This window comes from Gavia stellata, chromosome 2 (genome assembly GCF_030936135.1).
Source record: "Gavia stellata isolate bGavSte3 chromosome 2, bGavSte3.hap2, whole genome shotgun sequence".
Lineage (NCBI taxonomy): Eukaryota > Metazoa > Chordata > Aves > Gaviiformes > Gaviidae > Gavia > Gavia stellata.
Window position 1 is genome coordinate 85,765,418 of NC_082595.1, and position 13,054 is coordinate 85,778,471.

The 13,054-nt window shown below is 40.8% G+C and overlaps 1 protein-coding gene across 4 annotated transcripts in view; it reads left to right on the forward strand.

Moving 5' to 3' along the window:
• The window catches only part of BMP5 (bone morphogenetic protein 5), a 58,150-nt gene extending 45,799 nt beyond the window's left edge, over positions 1 to 12,351 (forward strand). For 3 of the 4 annotated variants that reach the window (XM_059829076.1, XM_059829102.1, XM_059829085.1), the window contains 3 exons: positions 4,764 to 4,840; positions 6,678 to 6,788; positions 10,471 to 12,351. In XM_059829076.1, coding sequence (XP_059685059.1) covers positions 4,764 to 4,840; positions 6,678 to 6,788; positions 10,471 to 10,620 — 338 coding nt within the window. In that variant the 3' untranslated portion in view covers positions 10,621 to 12,351. The remainder of the gene's footprint in view (positions 1 to 4,763; positions 4,841 to 6,677; positions 6,789 to 10,470) is intronic. The other variant, XM_059829093.1, reaches the window with a different exon arrangement.
• The last annotated feature ends 703 nt before the right edge of the window (positions 12,352 to 13,054 follow it).

Genomic DNA, 13,054 nt, shown 5'->3' on the forward strand with positions numbered 1-13,054 from the left:
ATGGACTAGTGTATCTTCAATTTGCTTAAGTGGTTCCTAACTCTATTTCTTTTACTGTGGGTAGAGCTTCAGTCACTAGGCTCAGGGACTTGGGAGTCCTGAGGGTAAATCTTGCCAGCAAAAAAACAAGACAAAGAAGTCATTGAGTACCTTAACCTGTTCTGAGTCCTTGTCACAAGATCCTCTGCTCTACTGAAGAATGAATGTGTATTTTTCTCAGTTTTTCTTTTTGCTATGAATGTACCTATAGAAGTCCTTCTTGTTGACCTTCACATCCCTCACAACTTTCAACTCCAGCTAAGCTTTGGCTTTCCTAACATCCATCCATGCGTTCTTAGGCAATGTGTTTATATTATTTCTGTGTAGCTCATCCAAATTCCACACTACTTTTACTTCCTATTTGAATTTGAGCTCAGTCAAGAGTTTCCTATTCAGCCACAGTGGCTTTGTGCCGTACTTGCTTGACCTGCACATGAGAGTGGACTTACCTTGTGCTTCTCTCAGAGGTTGTCCTGGGAGACCAGCTAAATCTCCTGGTCTCCTTTGCTCTCCAGGCTAGTCTCCCATGAGATCATGTGAAGAAGATCTCTGAACAAGCTGAAATCTGTTCTCCTGTAGTCCAGTGTTGCAATGCTGTTGTTGATCTTGGTCATCTCATGGTAAACTCTTCAGAAGGGATAGGCAAGGAAAGAGAGGTGGTGGGGTAGCCCTGTATGTTAGGGAGTGTTTTGACTGTCTAGAGCTTGATAATGGTGACAATAGGGTTGAGTGTTTATGGCTAAGAATCAGGGGGAAGGCCAAGGCCAACAAGGCAGATATCATGGTGGGAGTTTGTTACAGACCACCCAACCAGGAGGAAGAGGCAGACGAAATATTCTACAAGCAGCTGGGAGAAGTCTCACAGTCGCTAGCCCTTGTTCTTGTGGGGGATTTCAACTTACCAGATGTCTGCTGGAAATACAATACAGCAGAGAGGAAACGGCCTAGGAGGTTCCTGGAGTGTGTAGAAGATAACATCCTGACACAGCTGGTGAGTGAGCCAACTAGGAAAGGCACCCCGCTGGACAGCAGGGTTTTTGTGAACAGAGAAGGACTTGTGGGTGATGTGGCAGCTGGAGACTGTCTTGGGCATAGCGATCACGAAATTATAGGAGTTTTGATTCTTGGAGAAGTAAGGAGGGGGGTCAGCAGGACTGCCAGCTTGGCCTTCTGGAGGGCTGACTTTGGCCTGTTTAGGGGTCTCGTTGACAGAGTCCCTTGGGAGGCAGTCCTGAAGGGCAAAGGAATCCAGGAAGGCTGGACGCTCTTCAAGAAGAAAATCTTAAAGGCACAGGAGCAGGCTGTCCCCATGTGCCAAAAGACGAGCCAGCGGGGAAGAAGACAGGCCTGGTTGAACGGAGAGCTTTGGATGGAACTGAGGAAAAAAGGAGAGTTTATGACCTTTGGAAGAAGGGGCAGACCACTCGGGAAGACTATGAGGATGTTGTGCGGTTATGCAGGGAGAAAATTAGAAGGGCCAAAGCCCAACTAGAACTTAACCTGGCGACTGCCATAAAAGACAATGAAAAAAGTTTCTATAAATATATTAATAACAAAAGGAGGGCCAAGGAGAATCTCCATCCTTCACTGGATGTGGGGGGAAACATAGTGACAAAGAATGAGGAAAAGGCTGAGGTACTTAATGCCTTCTTTGCCTCAGTCTTTAATAGTAAGACCAGTTGTTCTCCAGGTATCCAGACCCCTGTGATGGTAGTTAGCAATGGGGAGCAGAATGAAGCCCCCATAATCCAAAGGGAAATGGTGAGCGACCTGCTACACCACTTAGACACCCATAAGTCTATGGGGCTGGATGGGATCCACCCAACGGTCCTGAGGGAGCTGGCAGAAGTACTCACCAAGCCACTTTCCATCATCCACCAGCAGTCCTGGCTAACTGGGGAGGTCCCAATGGACTTGAGGTTAGCAAATGTGACCCCCAACTACAAGAAGGGCTGTAAGGAGGATCCAGAGAACTACAGGCCTGTCAGTCTGACCTCGGTGCTGGGGAAGGTTATGGAGCTGACCATCTTCAGTGCCATCATGTGGCACATACAGGACAACCAGGTGATCAGGCCCAGCCAGCACGGGTTTATGAAAGGCAGGTCCTGCTTGACTAGCCTGATCTCCTTCTATGACAAGGTGGCCCACTTAGTGGATGAGGGAAAGGCTGTGGATGTTGTCTACCTGGACTTTAGTAAAGCCTTTGACACCGTTTCCCATAGCATTCTCCTGGAGAAACTGACTGCTCATGGCTTGGACAGGTGCACTCTTCACTGGGTAAAAAACTGGCTGGATGGCCGAGCCCAGAGAGTGGTGGTGAATGGAGTGAAATCCAGTTGGCAGGCAGTCACAAGTGGTGTTCCCCAGGGCTCAGTATTGGGCCAGTCATGTTTAATATCTTTATTCGATGATCTGGATGAGGGGATTGAGTGCTCCCTCAGCAAGTCTGCAGACGACACCAAGTTGGGCGGGAGTGTTGATCTGCTCGAGGGTTGGAAGGCTCTGCAGAGGGATCTGGACAGGCTGGATTGATGGGCTGTCAACTGTATGAGGTTCAACAAGGCCAAGTGCTGGGTCCTGCACTTGGGTCACAACAACCCCAGGCAATGCTACAGGCTTGGGGATGAGTGGCTGGAAAGCTATCCAGTGGAAAAGGACCTGGGGGGGGAGGTAGGTTTACATCCAGCTGAATATGAGCCGGTGGTGTGCCCAGGTGGCCAAGAAGGCCAACGGCATCCTGGCTTGTATCAGAAATAGTGTGGCCAGCAGGAGCAGGGAGGTGATGGTGCCCCTGTACTTGGCACTGGTGAGGCCGCACCTCAAATCCTGTGTTCAGTGTTGGGCCCCTCACTACAAGAAGGACATTGAGGTTCTGGAGCGTGTCCAGAGAAGGGCGACGAAGCTGGTGAGGGGTCTGGAACACAAGTCTTATGAGGAGCGGCTGAGGGAACTGGGGTTGTTCAGTCTGGAGCAGAGGAGGCTGAGGGGAGACCTTATCGCTCTCTACAATTACCTGAAAGGGGGTTGTAGAGAGGTGGGTGTTGGTCTCTTCTCCCAAGTGATGACTGACAAGACAAGAGGAAATGGCCTCAAGTTGTGCCAGGGGGGGTTTAGACTGGATATTAGGAAAAACTTCTTCACTGAAAGGGTTGTCAGACATTGGAACAGGCTGCCCAGGGAGGTGGTGGAGTCACCATCCCTGGAGGTATTTAAAAGACGTGTGGATGTGGTGCTTAGGGACATGGTTTAGTAGTGGACTCTGCAGTGTTAGCTTAACGGTTGGACTCAATAATCTTAAAGGTCTTTTCCAACTTAAATGATTCTATGATTCTCTCAGACCCTTTTACCTCCACCATATCATGGTTGCTGCACCCCCATCATGCTGCAGTACTCATCCACATCCTCACCCGCAACCTGTTCTTTATTCATTGATTTGCATACATACAGCATAATCCTAAGGCAACTAGGCAGGAATATATTAAAAAAAGGATCTGAATCTGATCATTTGACAGTGTGGTTTTGCTGCAAAACTCCTGTTCTGGGATATACTGCTAGAAAATAATTCAGAAATCGTAGGAAATAATTATTTTACTTTATTTGGCACTGTGTTCGGTTTTGGCCATCACAACTTCAAAAAGACATAGAGAAACTGTAGAAAATGCAGAGAAGCAACGATAGCACATGTCAGGGCAGCTGACAAGAAGCAGTTGGTAAATTTGCAGAAAAGCTCCTTTAGGCCAGCTATTTGGAAGAGTTTTCTGCAAGGATAGTGAAGCACTACAATGGGTTATCTCACAGACTGGGGAACTCCCTTCCTTTCATTTTATGTGAAAAAGGCCTCTCAATTTTCCAGGAATTTTTCAACAGAGACCCTCCCATTCCAGCCTCAGGTCTTTTAATATTAAAAACCTGTTCCTAAAAAAAATTTTATTCCTGAAAATGAAGATTTTTTTTCTTTTTCAGTGTCTTCCTTGTTTGGGTTTTTTCTTTTGTTCTTGTGAATTTCAGCCCACTGGTTTTTTTTCTTCCAGAATGGTTATTTTTGTCAAAAAAAGCCACTTTAAGCATTCTTGAAATGGAACCAGAGAAGACAGCCTGTCCTCCCTGCTCCATTGCATGCCTCACTGATGGCATCACTTGAATAACACTATAAACCAACTCTGGGGTGCTAATGTGGTGAAGGCATGACACTATTCCCTTCCTTTCCTGTTACTCAGGGGCAGTAAGGAACAAGTACTAGATTTTCTCCAGGATTAAGATTGTCCTGGAGAAGCATGAATAGAAGGTTCTCTGTATCCTTTTATACTGACACATTTCTGACAGTGCAGAAACATCTGGCTACTTTCTTTACCTGGCAATGAAACCTGTGCCAACATACAGATGACTTCTCTATATCCTGGATCAGGCTCTCACTTGTCCTCCTTTGATTACCAGGGTACATATTATCAGAGTTGTTACCTAGCTAGCAGCAAACAGACATCTTGTAAATCTGTTTCCCCTAATGCTGAATGCATCATTTTGTCTGTGTACACAAATTATATCAGGCTGACACTGCTGATTCTGCATTTCCAAATTTACACTGCCTTTACGGCGAACCCTAGGAATATAAATGACAGTATGCTTGTTCCTTTCCTTTGTACAGCTTGGTCAGGAGCTCGAACATAGCTAAATCTTGTTGGTTCTAGCAATGCTTCTAAACTATTATTATTATTTTCTTCCTGTAGATTATAACACAAGCGAACAAAAGCAAGCATGTAAGAAACATGAACTTTACGTGAGTTTCCGAGACTTAGGATGGCAGGTATGATTATAAATGCTGTTTCCTATCAGTTCAAATTGGGATAATCTATATTACAGTCCCACATTATTTACAGTCTGTTTTCTTCATGGTAATTGTTGTTTCACTGATGAGAGACAAATTCATCAAATGCATTTTTTAATGAATTCCTATCACCATCGCTTTACCTTTTTTGGCTGCTGTTCTCTCAATGATTTTGCATACATTAATGGCTTTACGATCTGGATTCATTCACACAAAGGTAAATCTGAACTATTACTCAAGACGTGAATAGATCTGCGGTAAATGAAACCAAAATCCCCACACTGAGCAATGGAACTTTTGAAATTTGCACTTGAATTCTCCCTGGTTCAGTGCTGTCTACTGCAGATCAGAGACATTTCACTGGGGTAGGGTCCGTAGGGTACTAGAGCTTAGATCACTGTTCAGTCATCTTTATAACACTGTAGCTAAGTTTATATAATTTCTGGAAAAAACTCATCCTGCAGTACCGTAACAAAAAAAGAAGGCACGTGTAGTAAAAGGTCATAAAGACAGAGGCAGGGCATTGTGAGAAAAGAAAATAGAGGTCAATCTAGGTTTTTTTCCAGAAAGCAAGGAGCTCTCTATAAAGAACGAACAAGAAGGCCGTCAGCAACCTATAACCTAGACATATTGCTTACGTAGGTAAGAACTCAGAGATGGCTGGCTATGCATTTCACATTTCTCTGAATTATTTTAAAACAATTCTCCATGAGCAGAACAAGTCTACAAGGAGAAAAAGTGTGCTATCTCTTTAGTGACAGCTCATCCTTTACATATCTAGCTCAGATTCTCATATGGCCTCATTCCTCTGCCTGACTTTTTGTAGTATGTTTATCCTTACACCAGCCTGAAGAAGTAGGCAGAGACTGTTTTCACAAGTCTGCAAAGCATAATCACCCTGTCCACAGCCACAGAGCAGGCTTGTGGTATTAACTTGAACTCAGCCTACTGAACAAGTGAGCCGTTGTCTCTCTGTAGATCACAGATTTTTCCAGGTATCAACAGTTTTTTCATTTTTTGAAACAGTAAATTCTGATATGCCCCAAGATGTGCAAGGCTCTCAGATCAGTCATTCAAAGTGGCCATAGAGAAAAGAAAATATTTTTTTTTCACAAAAAATACTTGAAGAATTAAAAGTTTCAGTCAGAAAGACAAAGCTACACTGTACAATATTTGAGCAGTGAAACTCAGGGTGAAATGAGATAAAAAGAAACAAAACCCAAGAATTAGGTACTTGATCCTCTCCACCCTTCCCATAGCACCTCCATTACCTTTGCCTGGCAAAGGAGGAATTCAGCAAACTAAACACATAGCTTTCATCAACATTTGAAAATATTTTCACTCTTGTGGTCTTTTCCCCATGCTGTGTTGCTAGAAATATTCAAAATGCATGATTCAGTGACGTTCCATTGGGTAATCTCTAGCAACCCTCAGTCTCACGCAATAATACTATTAATGGTATTGAGTATGCTGAAGAAAGAGGATTCATTTTAATTACTTTTGTTGCACCAAGAAGTGCTCAAGATTTTCAGTCTGGGAAGAAAAGTATTCTGACAAACATATTTGGTCCTTTAATTCCCCTTATAGCCTCATTAGTTCGTATACAGTACAGATTTCTAAGTTTAATTTAATTTTCATCTCAGTTTTGCATGAACAAAGCAAATTCTTCTTTTTTATTTGGAAAAAAAAAAAAAATTAACATGCCACATTCTGAAGTTAATTTTGTCCTTGGACAAGTTTTAGTTAGTTTGATATAGTTTTAAATTTTCTGAGTGAGGAAAAAAAAATGGAGTGGGTTTATTTGTTCTTGTTTTAGGATTGGATTATTGCACCGGAGGGCTACGCCGCGTTTTACTGTGATGGAGAGTGTTCTTTCCCCCTCAATGCCCACATGAATGCAACAAACCACGCCATTGTTCAGACTCTGGTATGCCTCTGCCGATGTTGTACTTGCCTGTTTTGCAGTTGTAAATGTCTTGGCACAGGGGCTGTCTCTTCCTCTCTGTTTACTACTATTGGATTTTGATTATTTCTGGGTAAATGATAACCCATTTCAAAGACATGCTTTGATGATTACGTTGGAGAGAGGATGAACTGTCCAGGGTGTGTGGTATGTTTCCCTTCCATTTCAAATGCAATAACACATGAGAAGACTGTGTCATATTACTGGAGAATTGTGTAGACAGGAATCAAAGGGGCCCCCTGGTCCCACTTTCAAGAGGTTTTTGCAGCTTATTGAAGCTCCGTGTTAACATCTACATGCTGTACCTTCCAGAAATGCTGACACTTGGCCACTCTGTGGACCTCTGTTGTCAACTGTTGGCAGAGATGCTTAAACCATAATTTAATGTGAAGCTTTGCAAGCAGATGCATTTGCATGTAAGACATTGTGTTCAGTCATGCCTGGCTAGCAAATGCAATTTATAAATGAGTGTGTTTGGATCTGTTGCTCTGCCTGGTACTTTTAAAAGGGGATTTGCAGCCAGCTTTCTGCCTCTGCTAGTTCTTATGTTAGTCCTGTGCATCAACTGGAGCAGCCAAAGAGATGATCTTAGATGAAGCAGCTGGCTAGGCCTCCTCTACCCCAACAGCATTCAGCTACAGTTCAGAAAACACAGCACCTACAAAAATCAAAGTCTTTAGACTATGCCTAAAGGTAATAATGACAGTCCGATGTCTGATCCTGATTTTTCACCTGTGCCAGCTGAAGAACTGGCTCTGAACAGCATGAGTATTAGCAGAATGATTAAGAAGTAGAGGAATGAGACATAATACATGAGGAGGTAGTGGGAGTATGAAATCAGAACAGGAAAGGGTTGACATCCTTAATTAACTTCTGGAAAGGTCAAGGCACTGAACTGCAATTAGAGAAACATGGGTTTAAGGCTCCCTCTGATTTAAACTGATGATAGGAAAGTATCCTGACCATCAGATTATGCTTATGAGTCTGTCCATGGATGGTGGGGTTTTTTTTGATTTTGACATAAAATCTGTGCCTGAAAAACCTTTCCCCCTTCAGAAATGAGTGCAGCTATTACCCTCCTAGGGAAAAAAAAAAACAAAAAACCAAAAAAAAAAAAAACAAAAAACAAAACCCCACACCAAAAAAAACCCAGAAACAACAAACAAACAAAGTTTGATTTCTCTCTGATAGAAAACAAACTCTGCTTGTGAAAGTTGCCAAGTATTTCTACATGAGAGGGATATTTTTTAAACCTCAGTGTGTGCTGAGACCTTTTCTTTTCCATTCAACTTTTCATTCATGCACCTTCTCCAAGTCCAGCCACCAATGCAACATTATTCCTCTATACCAGAATTTGAGTCAGCAAGATTTACAAAAAGAAGGGAAAATGTCAGAGGCTGGAAATAAATAGAAGTGTGGTAAGGGGTTCAGGTGAAAGGGAACAGCGAATGCCAGTTGGCAAGGAATATAGCAATGTGCCTAGGAGACGATGAAGAACAGCATATATGCAGTCCTGAGCTGGAAAGAAATAGGTCAGCAAAGAAATAGTTTAGCATTATGCAAACGTTGTCCAGAAAAGTTGCCAGTATCAGTGAGATCCCCAGGTTGGAGTTCCCTCCTGCAATTACAGACTGTTAAATAAGAAGTGGCCCAGCGCTACTTTGTCTTGTGTGTCTATCCTTTCCAAAAATGGTTAATTTCCCATTGTTAAGAAATTTGTGTAGTTTGTCCTATTTTTTAAATTGGATACTTAAATTTTCCCTCCTTTTTATGGCCTTTTTGGAATTGTGTGTCTCCCTTTGCATGTACTGTACATGCATTCAGTTGTGCAGCCAAAAAATCATGCGGCTAATTAAATTTTAACTGCACATAAATTAGATGAGATAACAGTAGTTGAATGCTTTCTGGTTTAAATTATACAAAATTCAGATTTACACAAGGTGTGCACATGGGGATGACTTGGGAAACAATTATTCATACACCCCACCCTAATCCAAATGTAATCATCTCCCAGCCATACTGATTACACCATTCTAAAAAAAGCCCACTCTTTGGGTTGGGAAGTGATTGTTCCTTGGTACCCCTCCAAACTTTACTGACTCTTTTTTTTTTCTTTTGTAGTAAGAATAGGAGAAATGCTGGGCCAGTACCAATCTCTCTTCTTTTTCTGAGACTGAACTTAGGCAGACAGATGATACAGATGCATATAAATACAAGACAGACTGCATTTAATGAATTATATAAGCTTTCTTCTACTCTCTCGCTTCCCATCACCCTCAGAAAATGCACTGGAGTAGCGTTGACCTCCTGGTCATGCGAGCCAGCAGATCAGCAGGTTGACTAGCACTGACTTCCAGGCTCACTCTTGAAAAGGCTGTGAGCATTGCTGTCGTGTGGGGCTAGCAGGGCCATGGAGCTCCCAGGTGGGGTGGTAGGGGCTGGTGGGACTAGGAGTCATGGCAGGTAAACATCTGCCTAGACGAAGCACAATCATCCTTTTCTCCAGTGCTTTGCTATTCATTTGTTAAACTGTTTTTAAATGTGTGTCTAAACCCTTACTAAACTGCTACTTCAGTATTTATTATTGCTCATTTCAAAAGACCTCATGGTAACAGTTATGTAAAAATCGTTTCCTGATAGACTGTTCTCTGTTGTCTGGCAAAGGCTCTGGGCTTATATCACTGCAAGACAGATGGCTCTAACAGATTTACAAAGACTTAACATACAAATGAAACCTATTACTGCTGAAGTCTTCATCCATGCCTTAATAATCTCTTGCCCTCTCTATTACAACTCCCTCTTTTCTGGCCTCCCCAGTTTCCAAGTCTTCAGCATGTGTAGAATATTACGTCCAACCTTCTTTCAAGTACAAAGAACTTGTATTTCCCCCATTTTCAGATATTTCTACTAGATCTTGTTCATTCTGGGATGCTGTTCAAAACTCTTTTCCTTCTCTTTTACATTTCATTGATATCTTTCAGCCTAGTGAACATACAGTCTTCTCTGCCTCAGCCCTTTCCCCAAACCTTTTGTCCAGCTGGCATCCGCCTTTATGAATTGATTTTGACTTCAGTGGCAGTAGAACTGGATCCACAGATACCTAGATAAGACCTGAAAATGCACTCATGCTGTCTGAGAACCCACATCTTACCAATTCATAGGCTGAAAACAGTTTCAATACGAGCCTTTGCCTGCACAGCCTTTGCTGTCTGCAACAGACTTTCCTCCACGCTAAGACCCTGACACAGGAAAGCATTTTAGCACATGCTGGGGTCCCGGTGAGACCCGGGACTTGAGCCTGTGCTTCATGTTAAGCACTGTCCTCAGCAGAGGTGGTACTGACAGTATGTTTAAGTCTTTTCCTGAGCAGCCGCCTAACTCCAACTCTTTCCTAAATTTCACCTGAAACCAACTTTCTGACTTGGCCACTCCTCCTAATTTATCTCTCCATCTGCTATTATTGTATAACTCTGCCCATGCGATTGAAATGAGAGCAATGTTCTGGAGGTAAGCTGTGCTTTAAGTTGCTAACCGAGGAAAATCTGCGACCCCAGCACTCTATGAATTGCAAAGACATGTTTTGCACTAACATTGTCCTTGTACCTCTCTATTTGATATATGAGCTATGTATTTATCTGTCTTTCAGGTTCATTTGATGTTCCCTGATCATGTACCAAAGCCATGCTGTGCACCAACAAAACTGAATGCAATCTCCGTGCTCTACTTTGATGACAGTTCCAATGTTATTTTAAAAAAATACAGGAATATGGTGGTGCGTTCATGTGGTTGCCACTAGAATAAAAAAAATAATCTAAAGCAGAGGGGTTTATTCAGAATTATAATAAAGTCAAGATATGAGCTTTGCTGATGAAAAGGCAGTCCTAAATTTATTCCATTTCATGTCATCTCTCATTTAAATGTACAGTATAATGTATATAGTAGCTTTTATTTATTTAAAAGTATATAGTTTCTTTTGTATGAGCAAAATTTCAAACCATTCATTTTATGGGTCACCTTACCACACAGTAGAACTTCACAAACTAATTTTTCAATTGACCATACTGGAATCTATTTCATTCCATTTCAATACTTTAAAGTAAAGCCTTTGTATAGATTTTTTTTAAAGCTACAAACTCCAGAACTTCTGTAACTGCTTCATATTGTTAAAGGAACTAAAATACGTTTGGTCATATTGTGCTAATGAAAACTGTGGCAGGGTATTTATTTAGAAAAAGACACAGAAAAAAAAACCTAAACAAAACTGCTTGGCTAAAAATATTTTTTCTTTTAGAAGTTCTACTCCATTAGAAAAAGTTGAATGTTGAACAGTGTTTAAGTAAATAAAGAGTAGATAGAAAATAGAAGTGAAAAGATTGCACATAATTGTTACAACTATTTTCTTTAACAAAATGAGTGTAACTGGAGGAGTATGTTACTTCTTGGCTTGTGGGCTGCAGAGTTTGCAAAAGGCTCAAAGCTTTGGGAATTCTGTGGAGACAGACTCTCGCCTCTGTCTATGACTTTCCAAGTTCACACTATAAATTGAACTACAACATTCTTACCTCAAATCACACCAGTCTATTATCTATTACACTGCTCCGGCAAATATTTTTATAATAGCAGTACGAGGTAAAATCAAACAAAAAAACCACACAAGCCTTCCCATTATATACAGAAGTTAATATATACACAAAATACACAGAAGACAGGGTATGGAAGTGCTTTGCTCTATTTAGCTCCCACTTTTGGATATGTTTTCTGAGTGTGTGAGGGAAGGCACAGGGGATACAGCAGCTGTCACCTGTTTAATCGCAAATCTTGTCCCTGATGGTGGCTGTTTTCAGGCAAAGATGAAAAACACCGTTCATAATGAGCTGTTGGGTAATTTGCAGCCTGCTTTCTGTCCCTTCTGCTCTTCTATCAGGTGGAAATTGGTTTAAATCATGAGATGTAAGATGGGATATCTTTCCCCTTTTTTTAGCATTAACTATCATAACTTTGAAAATTCTTAAATCCATATAAATAGTTTTTAATCTCCCTAAATTTTTGGCCTCAAATGAAAACCTGTGCTTGTGAATTGCACAACTAATTACAGACTATCATTCTCACCACCACTACCCATATGCTTATTTTGAATTTACCACACTTACTATCTTTGGACATCCCTTTGTTTTGGTGTTACAGAAATAGGAAATAGGAACTCTGTTTTCTCTTTACTACATGGCTAATTATAATATATGCTTTTATCATTAATTGCCTTGATTAAAAATGCTTCATTTAAACAGTTCTCAGAGTGTTGTTAAAAAAATGAATAGGACATATCAGTTTCTCCTTAGACCGTCTGTTCATGTAAACTCTGACTTCTCTGGTTACTTAAAGCATATTGCAGAAAACTCAGATTATTACAGACTGATAAAATCAGCGTGTACGTGTGACTGTGTGTACGCATGTGACTGTGCAACTCTTTTTGCAGAAACAAATTTATTTTATCTTGCTATTGGAGTAATACATAAATTCTTTTTATGCATACACTCATTTTTTAAAAAAAATTAATAGTTCTGATTTCAGTCTTGGGAGCTCTTTCCCCTTAATACAACAGCTCCATTTTACACTTCCATCTCTATTTTATACTGACATTACCTACATATCTACTCTTAGTTGCAGGTCATGCACAAGGGTGTATAGCAAAATATAATACCTCCAACTGAATTACCATTTTGGAACAGTTAAATTCCTGGGTTGTCTTCAAAAACTTCACTGGTTTCTGTATAAATTGGGTAGGTGGATATGGTTTTTTGAACTCAATTTATTCTAAATGGAATTTGATGGAAACTAAATTTTGGGTACATTAAGTAATATATTTTTAAATAATGGTGTACCATTTTGAGAATAAGAAACTGAAGATTATTGTTATATTATTCTTTAAAATATGCTGATGGAATATATTTCTATATTTTGAGACATAATAAACCTGTAATACTATTTTCTTCTGCTGTGATTTTGCTTCTGAGACACATGACAAAATTACACTGGCTTTAGATGTTCTTTTAAAGGTAAAAGCAAGAGATCACCAATAGCTATGGATAGGTTTTGTTGCAGTTCATTTTTTAATACAAACATTTTTTAAAATTACTTTTATTTTATTACTTCTTAAGTTGCAGCTGGTGAACCATCCACACTATTAATAAAAATCATGCCTCAAATCATACCTCCAAATGTTAATACTCCAC